The sequence below is a fragment of the Gouania willdenowi genome, chromosome 6 (assembly GCF_900634775.1).
Source record: "Gouania willdenowi chromosome 6, fGouWil2.1, whole genome shotgun sequence".
Classification (NCBI taxonomy): Eukaryota; Metazoa; Chordata; class Actinopteri; order Blenniiformes; family Gobiesocidae; genus Gouania; species Gouania willdenowi.
The window spans coordinates 9,976,977-9,998,637 of record NC_041049.1 but is presented as its reverse complement, the minus strand read 5'-3'; the positions used below and the strand labels follow the sequence as shown (position 1 = coordinate 9,998,637).

At 39.2% G+C, this 21,661-nt stretch overlaps 2 protein-coding genes across 5 annotated transcripts in view; one reads left to right on the top strand and one right to left on the bottom strand.

The window, feature by feature from the left end:
• iqsec3a (IQ motif and Sec7 domain ArfGEF 3a) overlaps positions 1-6,824 on the top strand; it is a 121,507-nt gene extending 114,683 nt beyond the window's left edge. For 3 of the 4 annotated variants that reach the window (XM_028449499.1, XM_028449501.1, XM_028449502.1), the window contains 2 exons: positions 351-394; positions 3,328-6,824. In XM_028449499.1, the coding sequence (XP_028305300.1) occupies positions 351-394; positions 3,328-3,882 (599 nt within the window). In that variant the 3' untranslated portion in view covers positions 3,883-6,824. The remainder of the gene's footprint in view (positions 1-350; positions 395-3,327) is intronic. The other variant, XM_028449500.1, reaches the window with a different exon arrangement.
• A 1,463-nt stretch (positions 6,825-8,287) lies between these two features.
• LOC114465144 (sodium- and chloride-dependent GABA transporter 1-like) lies at positions 8,288-18,707 on the bottom strand. The gene is made up of 14 exons (XM_028449964.1): positions 18,470-18,707; positions 18,257-18,388; positions 17,504-17,604; positions 15,423-15,532; positions 15,192-15,324; positions 12,450-12,584; positions 12,241-12,344; positions 12,036-12,160; positions 11,805-11,917; positions 10,861-10,992; positions 10,574-10,676; positions 10,238-10,338; positions 8,872-9,039; positions 8,288-8,499 (listed from the first exon to the last, which is right to left on the bottom strand). Exons 1-14 carry the CDS (start codon positions 18,705-18,707, stop codon positions 8,404-8,406), a joined length of 1,791 nt encoding a protein of 596 aa, XP_028305765.1. The 3' UTR covers positions 8,288-8,403.
• Between the last annotated feature and the right edge of the window lie 2,954 nt (positions 18,708-21,661).

Genomic DNA, 21,661 nt, shown 5'->3' with positions numbered 1-21,661 from the left:
ATTGACTTGATGCCATCTCTGACGTGAACTGTCCAAGATGTGAGGATGGGATGAATGTGTTTGTGTGTAGAGCCAGATATAAACCTATTCGACAACATTCACCGCACTTGTGGCGCTGCGTACCGTATTATGACGATCCGCGCCCACGTCTGTAACCAAGCGTCACAGACCCTGATAATTTGTCTCTGACCCATGCTATATATCATACTGCACCGTACCTGGCATTGAAATGTAAAAGACTGTCATGAAGAATTCCTGACGTTCGTTATGTGTTGGGGCTCTGTGTAACCCCAGCATTAGAAACTGTCCTGCAACTTTTGCCCCTCTTTCCTTGTTTCCCCTTGTTTAAGGAAACCAAGAGGTAGATGACAGAAGTGGACAAAACACACTAGAGGTAAGTGTTTAATGTTAAACAACAGGTAAGTCTGCAGAGCATCAGTTTAGATGGAGGAAAGACGAGCATGAAGCCGAGGTGTAGTAGTATCCTTAGGGCCAGAGGCGTGAAACAGGCGTAGATAAAGGGAGAGTATGAGGAAACGAGTGCTGGGTTTTAAATTAAAGGACCAATATAATCATCCAAATTTTAAAAATGGTTGGTTTGGGTGAAATATTACCGTTCTCTGATGGCAGGCAGTGGTGGTTCTCCCTCACACTGAAAATGCACCACACGCACAGGCTTGGATATTAACTCTAAGCCTAAAAATGAAGAGGTTGTAATTACTTTCACTAACTCAGCAACAGAAACTGTGACCCTTCTGGGGATTTGGAGGAGTGTGATGTGAAAAAAGGAGCAAGCAGTCATTGTTAGGAATGTGCTGAGGAAATATATTCCATACACGTTTGCAGCTACAGATCGTTTTTAATGCAGCAACAAGAAGGCCAAGGAATTCCATGCTGGTTTGACCTGTCGTCTGCACTCCTCCATCCTTCCACCAACCTCCAGGCTGAACAGTTGTGAACATTTAGTATTTGCAGGAGAGCAAGCTGCATTAGAGAGTAACAACTGCACAGGTGACATAAATAGCATTCAGAGTAGCTCAGGGAAAACTTGCTACATGGACAGAAAGGCTACGTTCACACAGCAGGTCTTAAAGCTGCTACCACGATATTTTTTCTATTATATAAAACCATAGTGTATGCCTTATAGATCAATAACTCAAACATCATTTACACTACCGGTCAAACATTTTAGAACACCCTAATTTTTCCAGTTATTTATTGTAATTCAAGTCATGCAAGTCCAATGTATAGCCTGAAATGGTACAAAGGTAAGTACTGAACAGCCAGAGGTTAAAAAAAACAAAAAAAATAATGTACATTTCCAAATCATACATATAGGCCTTTTTCAGGGAACACGAAGTAGGTTAACAATTTACAACTGTTCTGCAGCAATGAAGATTGAATCAGCCTTGAAAGCTGGTGCTACTAATTCCTACATGTGTTCCAACTTTTCTTGATTACTTACAACCCCCTCTGTGTGCATAAAAGCAGTGTTGGAACACTGCACTTTGATGAGTCAAAAGTTTAGAATACATTTTGGTCTATGAATTGATTCCACGATTTCTTTTTCAACTCAGATTGAGTATTTGTTCTATGCTTGCTGCAATAAACTGCAATGGCACAATAAACTGAATAATTTTCTGTTTAAAACTGGAAAAAGTGTGGCGTTCTAAAACTTTTGACCAGTAGTGTGCGTTAAGAGTGAGTTTACTATGGTTGACACTTTTGCACATTGTATTGTAGGAAGTGTTCTCTGTCAGGACAAGATGACTCTCTTGACACAATTTTTGTTCTAGTTTGTTAGCGGTATTCCCTGTGAATATCAGAATGAAGTAAAAACAATTCTATGCACCCGTCTCCATGACTCCACATCCCACAATGCAATTTGCGAAACTGTCAACAAAAGTAGTATTTTCAGTAGAGATGAAAACAAACTTTCAAGCTGCAATTTCAGATGACATTTTGTTTGATTCATTGATCTTTGAAGCCTACACTATGATTTTATCAAATAAAAAAAATGATCGTGGACAGCAGCTTTAATGCATAATTTGAATTTTTTTATGACAAATCTGATTGTTTGGTGTGCTCATTCATATTACGCATAAAATACAAATTCTATCAGTTTAAATATTAACTGAATGCAACCCTAAAGTGACTCGATTGTGCAAAAGGTAATATGTGACTATGCTGGCACGTACTGTGTTTACAGAAGTAAATATGGAGATATCTTGTCTCGGCGTGTGTGCAGTAGAGCTTGGACCAGGTCAGGTTCGGGCTTAATTTTGATATTCTACCTGCTCAGTCCGGGTTCTGACGCTGTGCAGTAACTAAATTTTCAGGTGATGTGATTCGATTCGGGCGAGAAAGATGCACGTTGCGTTTGTAGCGGCATATGGAGCTGCTCATCATGTTTATAGTTGTATGCAGAATGAGGGAGTAATAAATAAAGCTGAATCTAAAGCAACTCGCATTGAATCATTCTACACGCGCACGGGTGTGTCGCGCACGGATGTGCGTGTATGTGCAGAAAACACACTTAAACACAAGAAAAACATGCAAACTCCACACAGAGGTTTATGTCTAAGGCCACCTGTAGAAGTCCATAACACGGCTTGTATGTAGTGTCGACCATCTATTGAACATATCTTCCACCAACAACACACTGAATCAAGCAAAACCTATAAGGTAAATACTTTATACTTATTTTAGGTCAGACAAAAACTAGCAGCGCCAGCAGTTCGTTTTAGCATAGCATCTTTAAAGTGACTTAAAGTCCAGTAGAAAGAAGGAAAGAAATGGTTGAAAGAAGTGTTGATAGTCAATGAGTGTTGCCTGTGGACTTGTCTGCTTCCACCCCTCCTCCTCTTCCTCTTCCTTCACTTCTCCCTCTCTTTGGTGTAGCCCCCCTCTATGTTCTGGTTTCCACGACACCCTCCAGTCTCCCCGTGTCCTCTGTCTCTTTAGTGCCACTCAGTGGTTTGGAAGGGAGACACGGGGGCCCTCAGTGTCCCCTTTGGAACCACCGGGACCCTTTTTGTTCTTAGTGGCCCTTTTCCTACACTGTCGTCCTTCCCAGGCCACACAGAGTATGGCTGAGATTGTATTTCCAGTATTTGTGTGGATAAAGGAAGGCCAGGGTTTAGTGGTCACAATGATTTGACTCCCCCACCTAAACTCCCCACGCATGCCCTTTGTGTGTGTGTGTGTGTTATGCATTCACCACCACCCCACAAAACAAAAAAAAGAAAAAGAGGGCTTGACGGATGGTAGAGGAGGAACCAGTTTTATAACATTTGATGCTGTTCTCTTGGCTGTTTTCTAAACTAGGTGTCAATTCACAACAGGCTTCAGACGTGCCCGCTCAGCAGCAGCAGCAGCAGGAGTCCCGGGACCACGGCCCTTCCTAACCCCCGGGGAGAGCTGCTTTTCCAACAGGGGCCACAGGAGCTAATCCAGGGGTCGACGCCCCCACCTCCACATGTCCTGCTGCAGTCGGCAGCCAGCACACCCGCCCACCACGTCCCCTTCCTGCACCACCTCCACTACCAGCCCGCCGTCAGCATAGCGGACCTGCGGCCCGAGACGCTGATCCAGTGTCAGCAGATCGTCAAGGTCTTCATGTTGGACAACGGCAGCCATGGACGCGTGGAGGCCTTCCTCAGTCAGACGCCTACACACCGTCACTACAGCCACCGCCACCAGCTCAGTCAGTCGGCCACGTCCACCCCTGTGCGTTCGCCGGACGGTTCCCATAGCAACGACGGCCACCAGCCGCCTTTGCCTCCCCCTCCTCCACCTTACCACCACCCACATCAGTACATGCCTCCAGATCCCCGACTTAGTCTACATCGGACCCCAAGTGGCTCTCGGAGCATGGTGTAAATAGATTAGTTAGTGTTTCACAAAGAATTAACCCCTTCAATACTTATGTACAGATGAAAGCGCTATGATAAAATAAATACCACTTATATGCATATATTTAAGACGAAATGAAGAACAGGAAAATAAAGATGAAAAGATAGATTATGTTAGTGCATATATTACCTGATTTCATGTGTATTTTGAAAAAAAAAAAGATGTAGTTTTAACAAATTTCTATAACTTTTTGTCAATTTTAACTCTTCTTGTTAAAAAAAAAAATACTCTCATCCTCAGATGGTGGATGGACTACTTGGATCAGAAACACAGGAATCCCTCAGATTTTAGCATATTTTTTCCAGCAATGGACGAACTCAGTTCAAAAACTATTTTCTTCTTCTTCGTCTTCTACTATGTGCATTTTATTTTTTCATCGTCCCAAAACCTCATGCCTACTCTGCAGAGTGTGCACACGTGTGCATCGCTGACACTAAACTGTGCCAAAAAAACCACACGCTTCCACCAATTTCTGACTCCTTTGCACTTGACTTAATGCTAGGGCTAGAAGAAAAGAAAAGAAAAGAACAATAAGGAACTGCCCTCTCCCCGCTCGCCTGCTGTTGCTTTGAAAAACTCGTTGTACCTGAAAGTAGGGGAAAAAAATAATTCACAAACCTGATGCTTCACCATCGATGCGTTTGCACTGCTGCTGACTATCTGATTGAGGGCCTTCTTTTGTCTCCGTTTGCCTCGATTAAAAAAAAAAAAAAAAAACCTAGAAGGATATGGTCCTCTCTCTCCACTTGTTTTGCTGTAGCTCGCTATTGTCTAGAAAACAGTTTCCACTCATCATTGATCACTCAACAGTGAAGGATGACCAAAGTCAGAAGCCACCGATCATAGGAAACACTTTCTAGCCTAAAATCTCTGTCCAGGAAACTGTTGATTGAGGTTTGTCTTCACATGTGAGTTTTTTAAGGCTTTCCAGAAACCTGTTCCACTTTAATCTTGTCTGGCAGTTGTATGGCAGTTTTTAAAACTTAAAGAAATTTCAAGCAACTGAAACTTTTCCTGAACCGCTAGGAAATTCAGCATTCACTTAAACACATTGGCCCTCTTTTATCAAACATTCGTACATTCAGATCTGAGCATACGACGTGTGTTTGACCATATTCACGCAAGCTTCAGTATTTATCAATTCTGATGTAAGCGTACGCTAAAATCAGGACACGGGCTCGCCTCGCCAGCCTGACTTGTCTATACTTTTTCTTGACCAAAAAGTAAAGAATTGTCTTGATCAAATAGCAAGGATTTATGCTTTTAGCCTGTGGATGAGTAAAATTTCATTTAAACCATCATTAGGCATTGGTTAAGTTAGTTATTGAGAATTTAATTCAAACCTCAGCAGAGTTCATTCCAATACGGAAACACTGCTCAGTGCTTCCGTTATTCTCTTCCACAGAGCATTTAAAATGAGCTCCTTAAATTCCAGTTTTCACACTACCAAAAAGCACATCTTTGTTTTTCTTCACCTCAGCTGTTAGGATGCTGATTTTCATCTCGGATAATAAAATAATAATAATAATAAAATCAATAATTTTCTTGCCAATGTTTGTTTGACCTCAGTGGGCGGGGCCTCTGAACCAGGAATATTTGAGGGCGTGACATGTTAATGACTATTAAATTCAGCCTAGTACGCTGGGATTGGTCAGATACGAATGTCTCATAAATCCCACGGTGGTCCTGTTGAATGACCAAATGTGCACTCAGATTGGTTTATAAATGAGGGCCAATGTACTCTCATTTTGGTTTCTCAGGAAATCATCCATGAATTTTCGTCTTGTTGCTTCTGCTACAAATGCCAAATGTCACAGTCTGCCTTTAATACTCCTGCCATTGTGTTGCCGTTGTACGTTTTCCAAATTTGGCAAATTCTCCTTCAGTCAACATGACACCTGGGTTTGGTTTCACACCCTTGTGACTGTTTTTCTCTTTGCTTCTAATCTTTGTGTCTGACATTTTCAAACAAGCAGGGACTGCACACAGCGCTTGTTGCATACGCTGACATTAATGCTATTGTTTCTACCGCTGGCTTCTATGCTTAGAAATGAGGACAAGGACAAAAGGAATACATTATCAGATCTCTTTCTAGTTCACCTTAATGTAGATTGTAAATACCACATGCAAGCAGTGTCAAGTTAGCCCCTTGCTAACTGCTATCAAACATCAGCAGTCCTTCACTCACCATAGTTTGTTCTGAATGTGTCATTCATTAAAATACAAGATAGTGATTGGATGTTTCCATCTAACTCCTCCCATCTGATCTCTGTACGTCTATTTTTCTGATACATATTTTCACCTTTTAGGAGTTTGCGGCCTGTTTTTCTCCTTAGCCCAACCCTGTAACTGCTCCTCATATAAAAGAAATAACGCACTGAGACTCCAAGTTAATATTTCAATTTACGAGTCAATTTTCATGGTTTATTTCATGCAGTGTCAATAGGTCTGATAAACCTTAACTTTCCAAAAACCTGTATTTAATTTACCATTAATGTATTATTGTTTTATGATTGTTACACCCCTTCAAATACAAAACTTCATCTTGTTCTTTTATTTCACGTTTTAAAAGTTGGACTTTAGAGTACCTTCTTGACACATTAGATATTCCAGGGTTGTTGTCATATCGACCCACATTTGCCAGGAAACCAATGTAGCATTTTGGGAGCATAGCGATCACGATGGAAGTGCAGCAGAAGGTTCCTGTCACGACGAAAACTCACAAAGGGCTCTGTCATACCAGGTCGCTGCTTCACCAATGATGTGTTGATTCTGTCCAGTTCCTCAACACTGTGTTTGCTCATATCAGAAATATGTGTCAAGCTGAATGAGTGAGTGTGCACCAGGCGTGAGCCGTCATCTCCCTCTACCTGTATTTGCAGTATATCAACATGCAATTAAAGATGATTTAAGGCGATTTCCATTTGGCTTTGATTGTAGTTACTTTTAATAAGTATACTTATTGGTATTTGCACAGCTACAATACAATCTCCCTGGATGGTTCAAGATGAACGAAACCCCAAAAACTTTTTTTTCACTGGAAACAATTGTATTTGGGTATGAAGTAGTGTTGTTGATCGATTGTTGTCATTTTAGTCAAAGTATTTCAGTTTGGCGTGTAAAAAAAAAATGTTAAAGTGACTGCCCTCTATGGGTTGCAACTGAATTTTGCTATTGATTGAAAATTCTGGTTGATGATGTTTTGGTGGCCTCTTACATCATGAACCACCACTGTTGGCCCACCCAACAGTTGTTACAGTATAGATGGTCGGGTGACGGCTGCTGGGAACTTCAGCATCAACTCTGGTAGAGCCATTTTCTGTCTTGTAAACTCCTTTCCTCTCCCTCTGAGCTCTGCCATCCATGGGTGATCTCTCATCCAAAGGTGCGCTGCTGTCACCTACATGTCACCAGTTGGTCATTACATCATTGTACAAGTTCGTCACACTGTCTCCTAGTAACCCCAGCCGAAAAACACAATTCTCGTCTATAGACATGAATGGCACTCCACATTACTAAACCAATTCATGTCTATAGATGTGAATAGCACTCAATGAGTTAAGTGTTGTTCATTAGCCTAACCCTAACCCTTTGTAACCCTAACCCCAACCATTTACCAAGCCCTAACCCCTAACCCTTTACCTAACCCTAAAAATGCCAACATAGCTCTAAAGTTGTCATAATTTAGCAAAAGCAATTTAGCAAACAACACTTAATGACATTCTTCATGACACCTTATTCATGCCAATGACAGCAGAATGTCAGCCTTATGTATAAAACTTCAAGTAAAGTATTACCGGACTGATTGGTGATAAATGTGATGTTACAGTGTGCCTTCATTGTATCTCTGTGCTTAGATTATATACTTTAGTTTCACTGCTTTACAGCCCGAAAACAAAATGACATTTGCCACTGTTGCCGATGTCAAACTAGCACTGCTCAATTTAAAAAGGCCTGACCACGGAAAGGCCAAATGAAACACCAGGGAATAGTCCTGATTTGTTCATCGAGCCATTAATGTAAGAACCTATAAGGGAATTGACATCTGTGACATCCACTAATGGCACCCATTCACTGACATTTACAGCTATGCAAGGCGTCACATTGGCTGCAGGAAACAAATGAATGTAAATCATACTTGTGGGGTTTTATGTATTTTTATGGTGCAAAAAATACTCAAGGTAAAGGTATAACTAGACTTTAATTATATCAACGAGCATACATTTACTTACATCAAGTTTACAGTTATAACAGTTTTTCCTTAAAAAAAAAAAAAAGGGTTATGCATAGACACCCTTTACCATTTTTTGTATTCTGTGCTTTCACCGCAAAAAGAAAAGCTGTATACTTTAAAAGTAGGACACGCTGATGTCCCTCCCGTGTCGTCACATAATTTTAATGCGTTACAATAAAGAAGCTTATACTGCAGAGATAAGAGTTCAAATAAAGTACTGACAGTCACATCATTGCAACCTGAATGATCTCGGTCTAGACAGGCGCTTCACCCACGCTCACTGTGCGTTTGCATTCTTCATGCCCCGATGGCTTTTCATCCTGCCGGGAAGTTGTCATCATCCGCCAACGCTGGTCAAGTAAACACAGTTCCATATGATTAAATGCTGAACGGTTATTATGATTGATGTGACGAACACAAAGCAATATTAATTCTTTGCACCATTGGAGTGTCAGGGAACATTTACGATAATAACATGTAATTAGTAACTCTATGTATTAAAAGCATTGTCTTGGTAACTGTAAATCAAAGCAGTTGTTCATTGTATTGGTGCAATAGATCTAAAGCTAACTACTGACATACTGCAGTGAGAACAAACGCAGCCTTTTCTGCTCTGGCTTTAGATCAATAACACTTAATGAACGTACATTCTACTTAGCCAGATCTGCATTGCAGTCAGTAACAAAGTGAAAGGGAAAATTGGTTGATGAATGGGTTTGTACCTGTTTAATATCACCCTTTGTAGTGCAGAACATGTAGACAACGTAGCCTGGGATTAGCACCATGGAAGACAAAGCCATCAACCAGCCAATCGATTGGCCCCACAGTGGGTATACATACTTCCCCAAGGTCAGAGGTTTCATCTCTATGGCACTGAAGGTAAACACCCCCTACAAAATAAAATGTTCTCATTAAATCAACGTAATCTATAGTAACACAACCCAAAACATTGCAGAAAGTGGTGATTGATAGTTTTTTTGGTGTTTAAAATCTCAATTTTAATCAAAATATTGCATATTTGTCATAGAAAGTTGTCAACAACTCTATAGAAGCGTAGTCTACAGAGTCGTATCACTGGTGGAGAATTTGTGAAGTATATTTTTAACTAATAGTTCAGATGAAGTAAGGTAGGTACTGTACCTATGGCTGTAAAACATATCAATACGCTCTCACAGGGAAATGTGACACTGTCGCAAAAAGAATGAATGTTTCTATTTTCATGCATGCCAACATGATTTCCAAGTACTCTTCGTGCAAACTTGTGTTTTGCTTGGAAGTTATCTCTTGCATTTACATGTTATTGCAACATGTTATTCAGGGTTTGGGTTATGGTTTGGGTTGAGTTGATAAACACTGACATACATCAATTTGCAATTTGTTCCAAGCAGCTCCCCCCAAATTTGTGCAGCGTTGCATGAAAACATTTTGTGCCAAGCATCACAAAAAAATTAGTCATTTACGTGACAGTTTCACAAACTCTGTGAGACTGGGCTGGAAATATACATAATCATTAAATTACAATAAAAACAAAATTAATTTGTGTTTTTTCAGCTATTCAAGGTAAGGAAGAACCAGCTGAGCGAACATACTTGTACAGCAAAAGGAGAGCAATGCAATGGAATTATATGGAAAAACTAATCTAGGTAGATAGTTTGTGTGAACAACAAATTAACATCATGGTGCCTGCTTAAATGCAACTAATCTCAGTCTTAAATAATCAAGTGTCTCTGATGACAGCCTACCATAAATCTTGGTGCCAAATAAAATGTTAATATATATTTTAGTCTCACTCTTGCAGTGTCAAACTAACAAAGAGGGGGAAGTTGAGGCTTATAAAGAGGTAGAGGTAAGTGTTATGTGAGCTTTTGCCAAAATCAAAGGTAAATGGCCAGGGGGGAACCATTAAGTAGGTCATAAATGAAAAAGGTCTAAGAATATTATAAAGAAAGGGTCTGATTTGGTTATTTTGAGTTATGGTGAAATAACCGATTCACAGTTTTCAAGGGGAATCTTTTTACATTTTCCACAATAACAACATGCATCAAGATTTCTGCATGAAGCCTAAACCTCCAATCCTACTTCACTTACCAAGCAAATCATAGGCGTGAAGAAAAGCCAGCAAAGCTTCCACCAGCCGCACGGTCGATAACCGATCATATCCTCAATGTTTTTGTAAAATCTTTCGGCTCCTGTGGCACAAAGCGAGGAAGAGAGATGAGAGACGGTATGTTAATGAAGATAACATAAAAAAAGACTCCAGAGGTGACAAAGAGGTTAAGCCAAGAGGGTATAGCATTTTATAGGGAGGAGCAGATTTAATCTCCCTTTAGACGGCTTAGCAAGGAATCAAAGTGCTTTGTCATCAATATGTGTTTTGTATTGTTTTGTGTTCATTCCCTTAATTGTAAACAAGAGATTTCTTACCGTAAAACCAGGATATCGAGGTGGTTTCAAAGAAGACAAGAAAGAGGAGACACATCCCGCTGGCTGAGTAGTAATCAAACAGCTTGAAGACATACAGGCCACCCTAAGAGACATGTTGAATATTAACTTCCTCCTCTTTACCCAAATGAAATATGCACAATGAAAGCACACCTCAGGTTGTTGTCAGAGTGTGTTCTGTTTATGTATAATGCAACGCTTATATGGGACAAATTAGCATGTGTTGGGCCTTAGTCTAACAAGAGTGCACAAATGCACCTAATACTTACCTGTGTGATGTTAGAAAAGCCAATAATGAAGGAAATCAAGCAGACAATGAGGATGAAGACTTTCTTCCTCTTCCTCAAAGTTCGGGGATATTCGTCCATTAGGGCTGTGATAAAACCCTCTACAGTGCAAAACTGCAAAACAATGTATAAAATACAGTATATATCGAATAGAGAATGAATATTGGAGTTCAATTTATGACATAGTATACGTTGAAACGTTATTCTGTTATTTGTAATGAAATTTTACAATCAACCAAAAGCTGGAGCTCTATGCTGAAGGTGGAATGATTTATTCTGTGACAAGATATTGAAATGATGCAAAATGTATGGTTGAGGGTACAAGTGGTAACGCAAGATATAACCAAAAATTAATTGACATTAATTAGTATTAGATTAAAAAAATGTACTCGATCTACCACACATCAGATTGTTATGGTTAGTTTTTATTACATCTGACAAGGAGGCAATATTTTTACTGCCCTGTTTTTATTTGTTTCTCTGTTTACGTCAAAAGTTATAAACAGATTTTGAAAAAACTTTAACCACAGATTGATCTTACACCGAATAAGATTCCTTTAGATTTTGGAGGATCCGGATTAATCAACTGATTCTGGATCAGTTTGAAATGTTGGAAAATCCCTGTCTCTCATTATTTGCTTGTAAATTTTTATGAAATTTGACTCAGTTATGCCAGGTTGGTTCCTCAATCATCCCACAGAGTTTCATCCGGATTGCTCAATAAATCGTGATTTGTCAAAAAAAAATTCATATTATAAATGTGGATAGAAAGTTTGGTAAAACTTTATTTGTAGTTTTATACATAAGGCTGACATTACGCAAGCCTATTATTGATTATAGTATTGTATCATGAACTCAGTGTATCGTCCCACCCCTACTGTACATGCTGAACTCCATGCCTTTATTCATGCATGGAGTGTTTGTACCTGACTGTCAAGGCCGAGCATCATCAACATAGAGAAGAAGAGAATAGCCCAGAGGGAAGACATGGGGAGTTGTGTTACTGCCTGAGGGTACGCTAAAAATGCCAAACCTGGACCTGAAAGTCACAAAGGACACACACACTTCAGACAATTTGTATGTTTTTGATAAAAAGATGAATATAAATTCAAAAGATTATTAAATGTAGATTGCTTTCTTTGTTGTTCCAATGGTACCTGATGCTGCAAGTTCATGCACGGGTTTCTTCGTGATGTAAGACATGAAGCCAACGATGGAGAAGATGACAAAACCCGCAAACATGCTGGTGCAGGAGTTAATGCAGCACACGATGATGGAGTCCCTAAGGAGTAAAACAGCAGGAAAATAGATCAATATAAGTCAATTAAAGAAAGGATGAAAGCTTTGGTTTTCTGTTCTCACTTGTAGACGTCATTGTGGTATGGATTATAGCTTCCCAGAGCAATGAGCGAGCCGAGACCCAAGCCATAGGAGAAGAAGATTTGAGTTGCAGCATCCAGCCACACCTGAAAAATCGCACACACACCAACCACCAAGCATCTGTATGTGTTGGAATAATTTAAAATATGTTTTAAAATGCAGTACTATGTGAACATGTGTAAACAATGTACCTCAGAGCGGATTAGTTTGTTGAAGTCTGGTGTGATGTAAAAAAGGATTCCATCAATGGCTCCTGGAAGCGTTACCCCTCGAAAGAACAGGATGAACAGCATGAAGTAGGGATATGTGGCGGAGAAATAGACCACCTGTTAGAGGCCGACAGTAATATTCATCTAACACTGACAGAAGAAGTTACGTCACAATATATATCTTTATAACTTTGGGTGCACATTAAAGAGTAACTAAAACCTGAGGTTTTGGTTGACGTGAGTCTAGGCTGGAAATTGCAAAAAATGCCTTGATTTTGGGTGGGGCTCCTGGAGCAGTTAAGACACACCCTACTCACTATATGTCTCTATTCACAATTCTTTCAATCCAACCTACTCACCAAAGATCACAGAGTCCACAGGTGCTAGTTTTTAATGGAGGGGCGGGGCTAACTGGTAGTTTGTGGCGTAAGAAGCTACTAAACATGTCACAAACAACCGTTCTCTAACCTTGCCTGCAAGATGGATTCTCCTGGTGTTCACTAACACCAGAATCCAACTTGTGCAGCTACAGCCCTTACCCTTCGTAAGCAAACCAAGCTGGTTCGAACCAATCATGAGGCAGTGTTGTGGTTTAGGGCGGAATATCTGGGTGTGACGAAGGCAGAAGCAAAACTGGCGCACACGCAGTTGCGAGGAGAGAAACTAGCTGGGCTACCGCTATCAAAATAGAAAGATGTCGACGCAGGAGGATGAACATGTGGAAGCTGCTATAAACTCAGTTTCAGAAGAATCAAGCATTTCATTTTTGAAAGAGCAACAGCGAGATGCGCTTTGTGCGTTTTTAAACGGTAAAGACAAATGTGCGGAGCCTTGTTGTTGTTGTAACCATAGCAGCGTGTGATTGGCTAAAACCAATCAGCTTCAACCATTCTGTTCACGTCCCTTTCTGGTTCTGAAAGAATTCCCCAGACAAAGACCCAGATCTTTGTGGATAACTCGAGATAGCGAGAGGGCTATACATCAATCTGGCTCTTGTCAGGTTAACCATTGTCAGCCAATAACAAAATTTGTCATAGCTTGATTTTAACCCATAGAAGACAGTCACTCCAACAGTTTTACAGCAAAATATGCCATATAAAAATACAAGAAACAATCAACAACACTACATTATACTCAAATAATTTGTTTTCAGCAAAAGTGGTTTTGAGGTTTAGTTACTCTTTTTAAGTATTACAGTACTTATATTTTGTTAATCAGGTTTCAGTAATGTTACTGCAAACTTGTGGATTCTTAGGTTTAGTTACATTTAAGAACATTAAAAAAAAGACATAAATGCTGCAGTAACCTTTGTGTCTTCTGTTGCGCTGGAAGATTATTTAAAAACCAATTTACAATGCAAGCTTTATCTTTAACTAAATCAAAGTTGAGGTAAAATCCTGCTTGCCACAGTATAGTCAGAAATAAACTTCCATTGCTTTCTGCACTTAATAGACTGGCTGCATTGTAGCATGATGGGGATTCATTTCAATAAATGTCAGGGACACATAAAAATCCATTTATCATTTTGCAGTAAATGTGCTACTACGCTTCTGACTGTTTTAAATCAAGCTACTGTAAAATAAAGAGAAAATGCTACAAGATTTTGGGGAGGAGAAAAAACAAATATGAGGTATGTATTACAAAAGAAGAAGAAATTAGAGACAAAAAACCTTAGATAGAAGATAGAGAACAATAGCCTGCAACAGCAGGTATTTTAAGCTTAAACATGAAAATAAAATACAATTGTAAAAAATAAAATTACCATAGAAAGCCCAAAAAAATAACATTAATGAATCCAATAATATAACAAAAAAATTTTAAACTGCAAAAGTGTAACTTAAACAATTATTCTACAATTTAATATTAGAAGAACACCAAACAAACCAAACAAAAAACTCAAGAATGAATAAAAACTAATGACACAAGGCCAAAATTAAAGTTCAAGTTTACTTAAGTTATTTTTAATTTTTTTACTGTCAGCATTTAGTTCTGTTAGCTGCTGGTGTGGAGTCTGGAATGGACTACTTGTATATTGGAAATGTTGTTAGATGAAGGTTGATATAATCCCAACTTATTATTCTTGCTGGTATAAGACTGATTTCTGATAATGGATCGGGACACCCCTAATAAACACTATTAAAGAAGTAGGAGGCTGAACGTAATGAGCAATATAAGGGTCAAAGCCAAGGTAGTGGTGCAGACATTCTCCTGCTGTGTTTTTTTTGAATAATAACATATATTTCAGACCCTGCTTTGTACGTGTTCAATGGTTCTAATTGAGGCCCCTGATCTCCTGAAATGGAGAAAATTGGAAACAGATCAGTCTGCTTTAACTTTGGGCATATCATGAATAAATCAAATACAACCATAGCAACAAACAGTCGGAGGTGGATACACTAAAAGTAGAGTGAAATAATTTTCATACACTTTACTAACTTGACCAATTCCAAGCTCATTAAATAAACATATAAGATTTTTTTAAGGAATAAAATGTATCTAGTTCTATAAACAGTTCAGATACAAAATATAGTGATTTGAACTGTGTTCCTCTTGCTTTGTGAGCCCTCATGCATCCTTTTATTCACTCCAACTAATGACTCAGGCAGTAACAGCATGAGGTCTGCCTCCTGAGCCTCTTCATGTCAGATTATGTTTGCAAAAGTATAGCTTTATTATGTAAACTATCTTTTAAAAACACAAAAATGCAACTTTGCACAGCCCAACCTTTCCTGTCCATTCCACTCCTTTCCAGATAGAGAAGTAGACCAGGATCCAAGCAAGAGCCAGAGTTCCCACCAAGGGCCAGCGCAGCTCGCCGGGCTCCTCCAGACCATTGGACAGTTGGTGCATGTTGCGTCTGAAATGTTTTTATTAAATAATCAAACAGCTTTGAGATGTGAACTCAACAAGTAAGCACAAAAATGCAAGGAAATCTATTCTATCTCACGGACTCACTCCCAAAACTCAGTGACGGCGCTGGACAGATTGGTGGTGTCGGTCAGGCTGTAGTTACAGAAGCATTTATCTGTGTTCCAGGGGTTATCACAGCTTTGCCAGGGCAACTCCTACAAACATAGACATATAGCAAATGGACAAAGATCAATATATCACCTCTTATTTTGTTTGCTGTTTTGGGCTCCAAAAGCAATACAGTATATTGATATCAGTAAAGTAAACCAGAGACAAAAGGATGTTAGGAATGTCCCATTTAAATCCCTTACTATCAAACATAAAGTCAAAGATTTCAATGTGTGTTGATTAGATTTTTATAACTAAAAATCATGAAGAACTACAAAAAAGAGGCAAGTTAGACATATAATGCACAACATGAGTTAAAGTCACTGTGCTTATTGATCATTTTTCCACAGCCAAATTCATAGATGTCGGCCAGTGTTTTCCAAACTTTCACAGTGCCGTACCCCTTCAGACATTTAACCTGAAGCCCACTTAAAAAACATAAACATCTAATGTCATAAACAATGTATCCCTACAGTGATTTTTACTTATCCTGTTGATGGATAATATATAATCAGAATAACTAGAATATTTGCATTTCCTGAAGAAAATGCAAGTGAGGATGCAGGTGCTGGTCCACATTGCACTGCATTAGCTTATCATTGGCATTATCATTATCTAGAATTAGCCTAGCAATAGCATTAACAATAGCATTAGCCTAGCATTAACATTAGCCTAGCATTAACCTAGCAATAACAATATTCTAACAATATTAACCTAGCATTAACATAGCAATAGAATTAGTCTAGCATTAGCATTAGCCTAGAATTAACATTGACCTAGCATTAGCTTTAATCTAGCTTTATCATTAGTCTAGCATTAGCATTAACCTAGCAATAGCATTAGCCCAGCATTAGCATTAACCTAGCAATAACAATAACCTAGCATGAGCATTAGCATTCACCTAGCATTAGCTGCTCTATTTATAGTCCAGTTTCCAATTATGTCAATGTTTTTAATTTTCATTCACATATCCCCTATGACAATTATAATACCCCTAGGGGTACCTGTACCCCACTTTGGGAACCCAAGCTCTAGGCTATTTATTAAAGCAACAAGTACACATGTGAGTACTGCTAAAAGCTTAGAGTTGAGATATGTACAATATTACTGAATGTGCTAATTTTCTACAAAAGTGCAATACCATTATTAGCTGTGAATGCTAATGTGCATCTGGTTTTGGTATAGCTGTATTTTCATAATTGTGTTTGTGAGGCATTATGTGTTAACAATAATAGTTATAATAGGCAATTGGCCTCACAGCTTAGCCTGCAGTAGCCTATATCAGTAGAAGTCTGTTTACTTCTGTGAAAGCTAACCCATGTGCAAAGTGCCTGTCTTCTGTATATTAAAGTTGTATGGAATCAAATGTGTCAATGAACACACTGAGTATGTGAACTTACATGATATTTTGATATAGATCACAAAATTAGATCTGTTAGCTATCTAGCAATTGATGTGAGCATACCTAGCCTTTAGCAGCGGCTAAGCAAAAGTATAAACAGGCCTATGTATTCTTCTTTTCAAGTTTATTTTTATACTGTATGACTTTGTAACGCGTGGTGATGTATCGTGGTGACTGTTACAACTTGTAATGATTCACTGTCGGAAGCAACAGAACCAGAATTGTGACTACAACACGGGGAAGTGACAATAGCTATAGATGCATTGTCATGCTAGCAGCTAATAAATATTTGATTTTCAAGATAAGCCCAGCTGTAATGCAGAAAAGCTTCTAATTCAGACATGTCGATTGAAAGTTTTAGCAAATATTAGCTTGCCAAGCTAATATTTGGGAAGGAAGGGAAACATTGTGTTCTGTGCAAGTCTCTCTAGACATGGAAAGCATTACAATTCAAGCAAAGTTAGACATTAAACACAAAATCAAAGGTTTAAGCTCAAAAATATTGTGTATTGAAGTTTTTTTAATGGTGTTGATGGAGAAGGTGGCAGAATGCCTCTCCCAGCATCCAGTTGCTGCTATTTTACTCAATATAATGCTGCAATTTATTTGAACATACCGAACCAAAGGAGTTAAACAGGTAGTAGAGGGCCCAGGCAATGATGATAATGTAGTAGATGTTGAGCCAAAATGACAGGACGACTGCTGCCAGACCAACACCTGCAATAGGAAGATGCAGCGGTAACAGTTATTATTAACAATAAAACCCTCTATAGCTAATCTCACATTACTCTTATTGAGGTAGGCTACATCTTACTAGCCATAATGCCTAAAATTATGTTTAATCCGATTTCAATGTGATTCTTTTGATTCAGATCAGCTCATGTTTAGTTTCTGGAGTACAGTTGTTGGTGTTATTTTTGCTGTATAGATGTTTATTTGCCAATGGCTTCAAGAACAAGTTGGAGCACCATCAGTCTCACTATTGGATTTGCTGCTAGCTACAAATAAAATGTGCTTTACTGGAGCTTTCTGAGCTACAATTACACCAGCCAAGTATAAAGACGGAAACACTGTGAAATTGAAAAAGTTGTCTGAAGTTTTTTGTTACCTTTGTTTAAGAGGACAGGATTGCGATAGCGAGGCGGAAGAGTCAGCACATTGTCAAGTGATTTAAGGAGTGTTTTAAATGACTCTTCAAAGAGGGAGAGGTACTACAGCCTTAAAACAAATCCAGAGCACTTTCATCACATTTCACTTTTGACTCAAAGAGCTGCTTTTTGAAGAAGGCCATGAGGGACTGATTTATCATTTTAAAAGTGTCAAATCATGATGCTCGGGTTTGAATGTAAATCTGAATTTTCTCTGTTACCTTTCATCATAGGGATGAGTTTCCACACTCCCAGTCCTCCCACTGACAAGAACTGTCCCAGAGCTGTCTCCAGGAAGAACAGAGGTATTCCAGCAAAGACCAGGGTCAAAAAATATGGTATCAGGAAGGCACCTGACAAAGCAGACAAGTAAGATTGGTTGTAAACTGAGCATTTAGTTTGAATATATTGCCTAGAGTCTCTGCCACACCTACCTCCGCCATTTTTTCCACACAGATAAGGAAACCTCCAAACATTTCCTAAACCAATGGCATATCCCACGCACGACAACAGGAAGTCAAACTTGCCCTTCCAGCTTCCCCGATCAGGCAGTTCTTCCTTTTGAGTTTTGTCAGAAGCGGCTGTCACAGGGTCCAACTCCTCAAAGGGAACCGCTTGTTTGACTTCTGAGGGAGAGTTCAGGTCCACTGTACTCTGACCGGTCTTCCCCATAGTGGGACCAGTAGGAACCAGTAGAGATAGGAGTCTCTCACACTCACACTGCTGTTTGATGTCAAATGGACCAATTTGGGATGATGCAATTCCTACTATGGCGGAAAACAAATAACAAGTGGTTATTATAACCAAATGTTGACTTGGACAATTATAACATGTATATCCAGTGATCTTTGAGAACCTTAAAGTGATGTGATTTTTGCTGAACAAAATAACGGGAATCACATATGAATTGACGATGATTCGACTATTCACTCCTCCATCATGGTGCATGATAAACATATAACATATAGAAGTGCGAGCTCTGGGAGGAAGCTGCTGCTATTGGCAACTATTGAGTGACCCAGAAATGGTCCAGATTGCCTTATTTTAATTACTGGCAGCCAGTTGGTGTGAGACGTAAAGGGTTACGACAATCGACACAACTTCTGCTGACTTTCAGAGAGTCTCTTTAGTAAATATAATATATGTATTTGGCCTGTGTCATCATGCTTATTATTGTTATACAAGATGAATATTCATTTGTAATGGCAGTACATCAGAAGGGCCATTGAATTTATTAAAAAAAAAAAAACCTTTGATGATGATAAAAGCAGGGAATTGGCAAAACATACAGTATGTATGCAATATGCAGCATTAGGAGCAGACTAGATTTTGTGTGATCAGTAATAATTAAATACATATACTGTATATTCCTGCAATTCAGTCCCCACTATATTCTGGAGAAAAGACCATAATGGGATCAGATATGAGTAACCAATATGAATCAACACTTTTTGATATTTCTGATTGCGACAGTTTTTGGATGCAAGTTATGAAAATTGGTTCCATTTTCATCTGTATCTAATTTGTTAATCACAAGTTTATTTTTGTAAACTTTTCTTTCAATGCCACTTAACACAGTAGTATGGTCATTCCATTCCTGGTAATGGGAAGCAAAGCATGCATGAAGAGAATAAGTTCATCCTACCTGAGAGACTTTCTTCGTTAGATCATCAAGTTCAGTCGTGTTCACTTACAACACAAACATCCTGGAACTTTAAATTCATTGTGAAATGTTTACAAAAGGTAGAAAACTCCAATGCAACCATCCAAGTCCAAAGAAGCCACGTTTTATCTGGTGTCCCGTTTTTGGAGCCCACTGTCCCATCGGCTGTGTATCAGAGCACTGGTCAGCTCCCATTGGTTGTATTGAGTGTTTGATAATAAAGATCGACCCGCCTTTGATTTTTGCTTGCTTCTGACTAGTTAAGCCCTGTGGCTATGCTGGGCACAGCAAGTCAATCGCCCGGTTTTTGGTGGGGATATCTACAAACAGCACCACCAGCAACACCGTGTGTGTGTGTGTGTGTGTGTGTGTGTGTGTGTGTGTGTGTGTGTGTGTGTGTGTGTGTGTGTGTGTGTGTGTGTGTGTGTGTGTGTGTGTGTGTGTGTGTGTGTGTGTGTGTGTGTGCGTGTGTGTGTGTGTGTGTGTGTGTGTGTATTTGCTTGTGTTTCTTGTAATAGCCTTGCCAGTACTGTTACCATGGTATTTCCCAATGAGGAGGGCACCGTGAAAGACCTCGTGGAGTTTTGCTAAATGGAACCAATGATGATTTATTTGGCAGTGACTCTTGAAATGTTGGACCACAAAGCGATCCTGCTGGTTTCATCCCTTCTTGATCAAATCTATGTATAATGCAACTTAACACCAATTTGGTTGGATACAAACACAAAGTATATACAAAACTTAAAATTGCTACCCACTGTAATTTTTATTTGATAAATCATAGTGTATGCCTCATAGATCAATAATTCAAACATTGTTTACTCCAAAAAGGAAGGAAAAATGACTAAATTGCTGGTTGAAAGCTTGTTTAGGTCTCCGCTGTAAACACTCTCTTATTGACAATTTCAGAAAAGTTTTGAGTATTCCATTGTGGGATGTGGAGTCCCGTAACGGATGCATAGATGAGTTTTTACTTCATTCTTATGGTGTTTTATTGTGTTTTCATCAGAGGAGGACAGTGATTCACTTGACACCATTTTTAGGCCAGGCTACCCGACTCAAAACGCCACTCACTTTGTTCTTGTTGTTCTTCTTTTGTTGTTCTTGAAATTTGGTAAGTATAATCTGTGGATGTGTACGCATTGACGATTGGAGCCTAATTTTCGATTTGGGGCCCAAAAAGAATAAAAAGCAAAAGTTGTAATTTATTTGTGAGTCAAATATTACGACAGTTGGTGGTAACCAATGGCACATACCAATTAATAAATGGGACCCATTACCTCGTACATGTCACGGGGGCGCCAGGGGGCACCATTTTTCAAATGACTTCTCTTCCATTAGTTCTTGTTAGATCGGAATGCAGTTTGGTATGAATGCTCTATGAATGAATATGATGAGATGCTCGGAGCCCTTTTTTGAAATGGGTCCCGGGGTCCCACCCCCCGCCCCCTTTTTTTGGCAACTTCCATTGAAGTCGTTTTCTCATTTGTTAGTGAGTCAAATATTGCGAGAGTTGGTGCTACCGAATCATTGACACATACCAATATATGAATGGGGCCCATTACTCTGGATGTGCCAGAGGGGCGCCATTTTTCAAATGAATACTCCTCTGTTAATGCTTGTTGAATCGGGCTGTAATTTGACATGGATATTCTATGAGCAGATCTCAAGAGACTCTCGGAAACCTTTTTGAAAGCGGGGTGTAGGATGGGGGTCCGGGGGACCACCCCCTTTTCCGGTAATTTCAAAATTTATCTGAACATAGTTGTGTGATATATCATTTCAAAGGCAATTCAACATAGATTACAATTTTACGACACACAATGACATTGGTTTTACTTGCTGGAACCGAGTCATTTGACTGAATTTTCGGGAAAATGGCGATGTGGAGACATTACTCCCAGTATTCCCTGTGATACCACCTCACTACGCGAGACATTCAATTTTGACCAGATTCCGATCT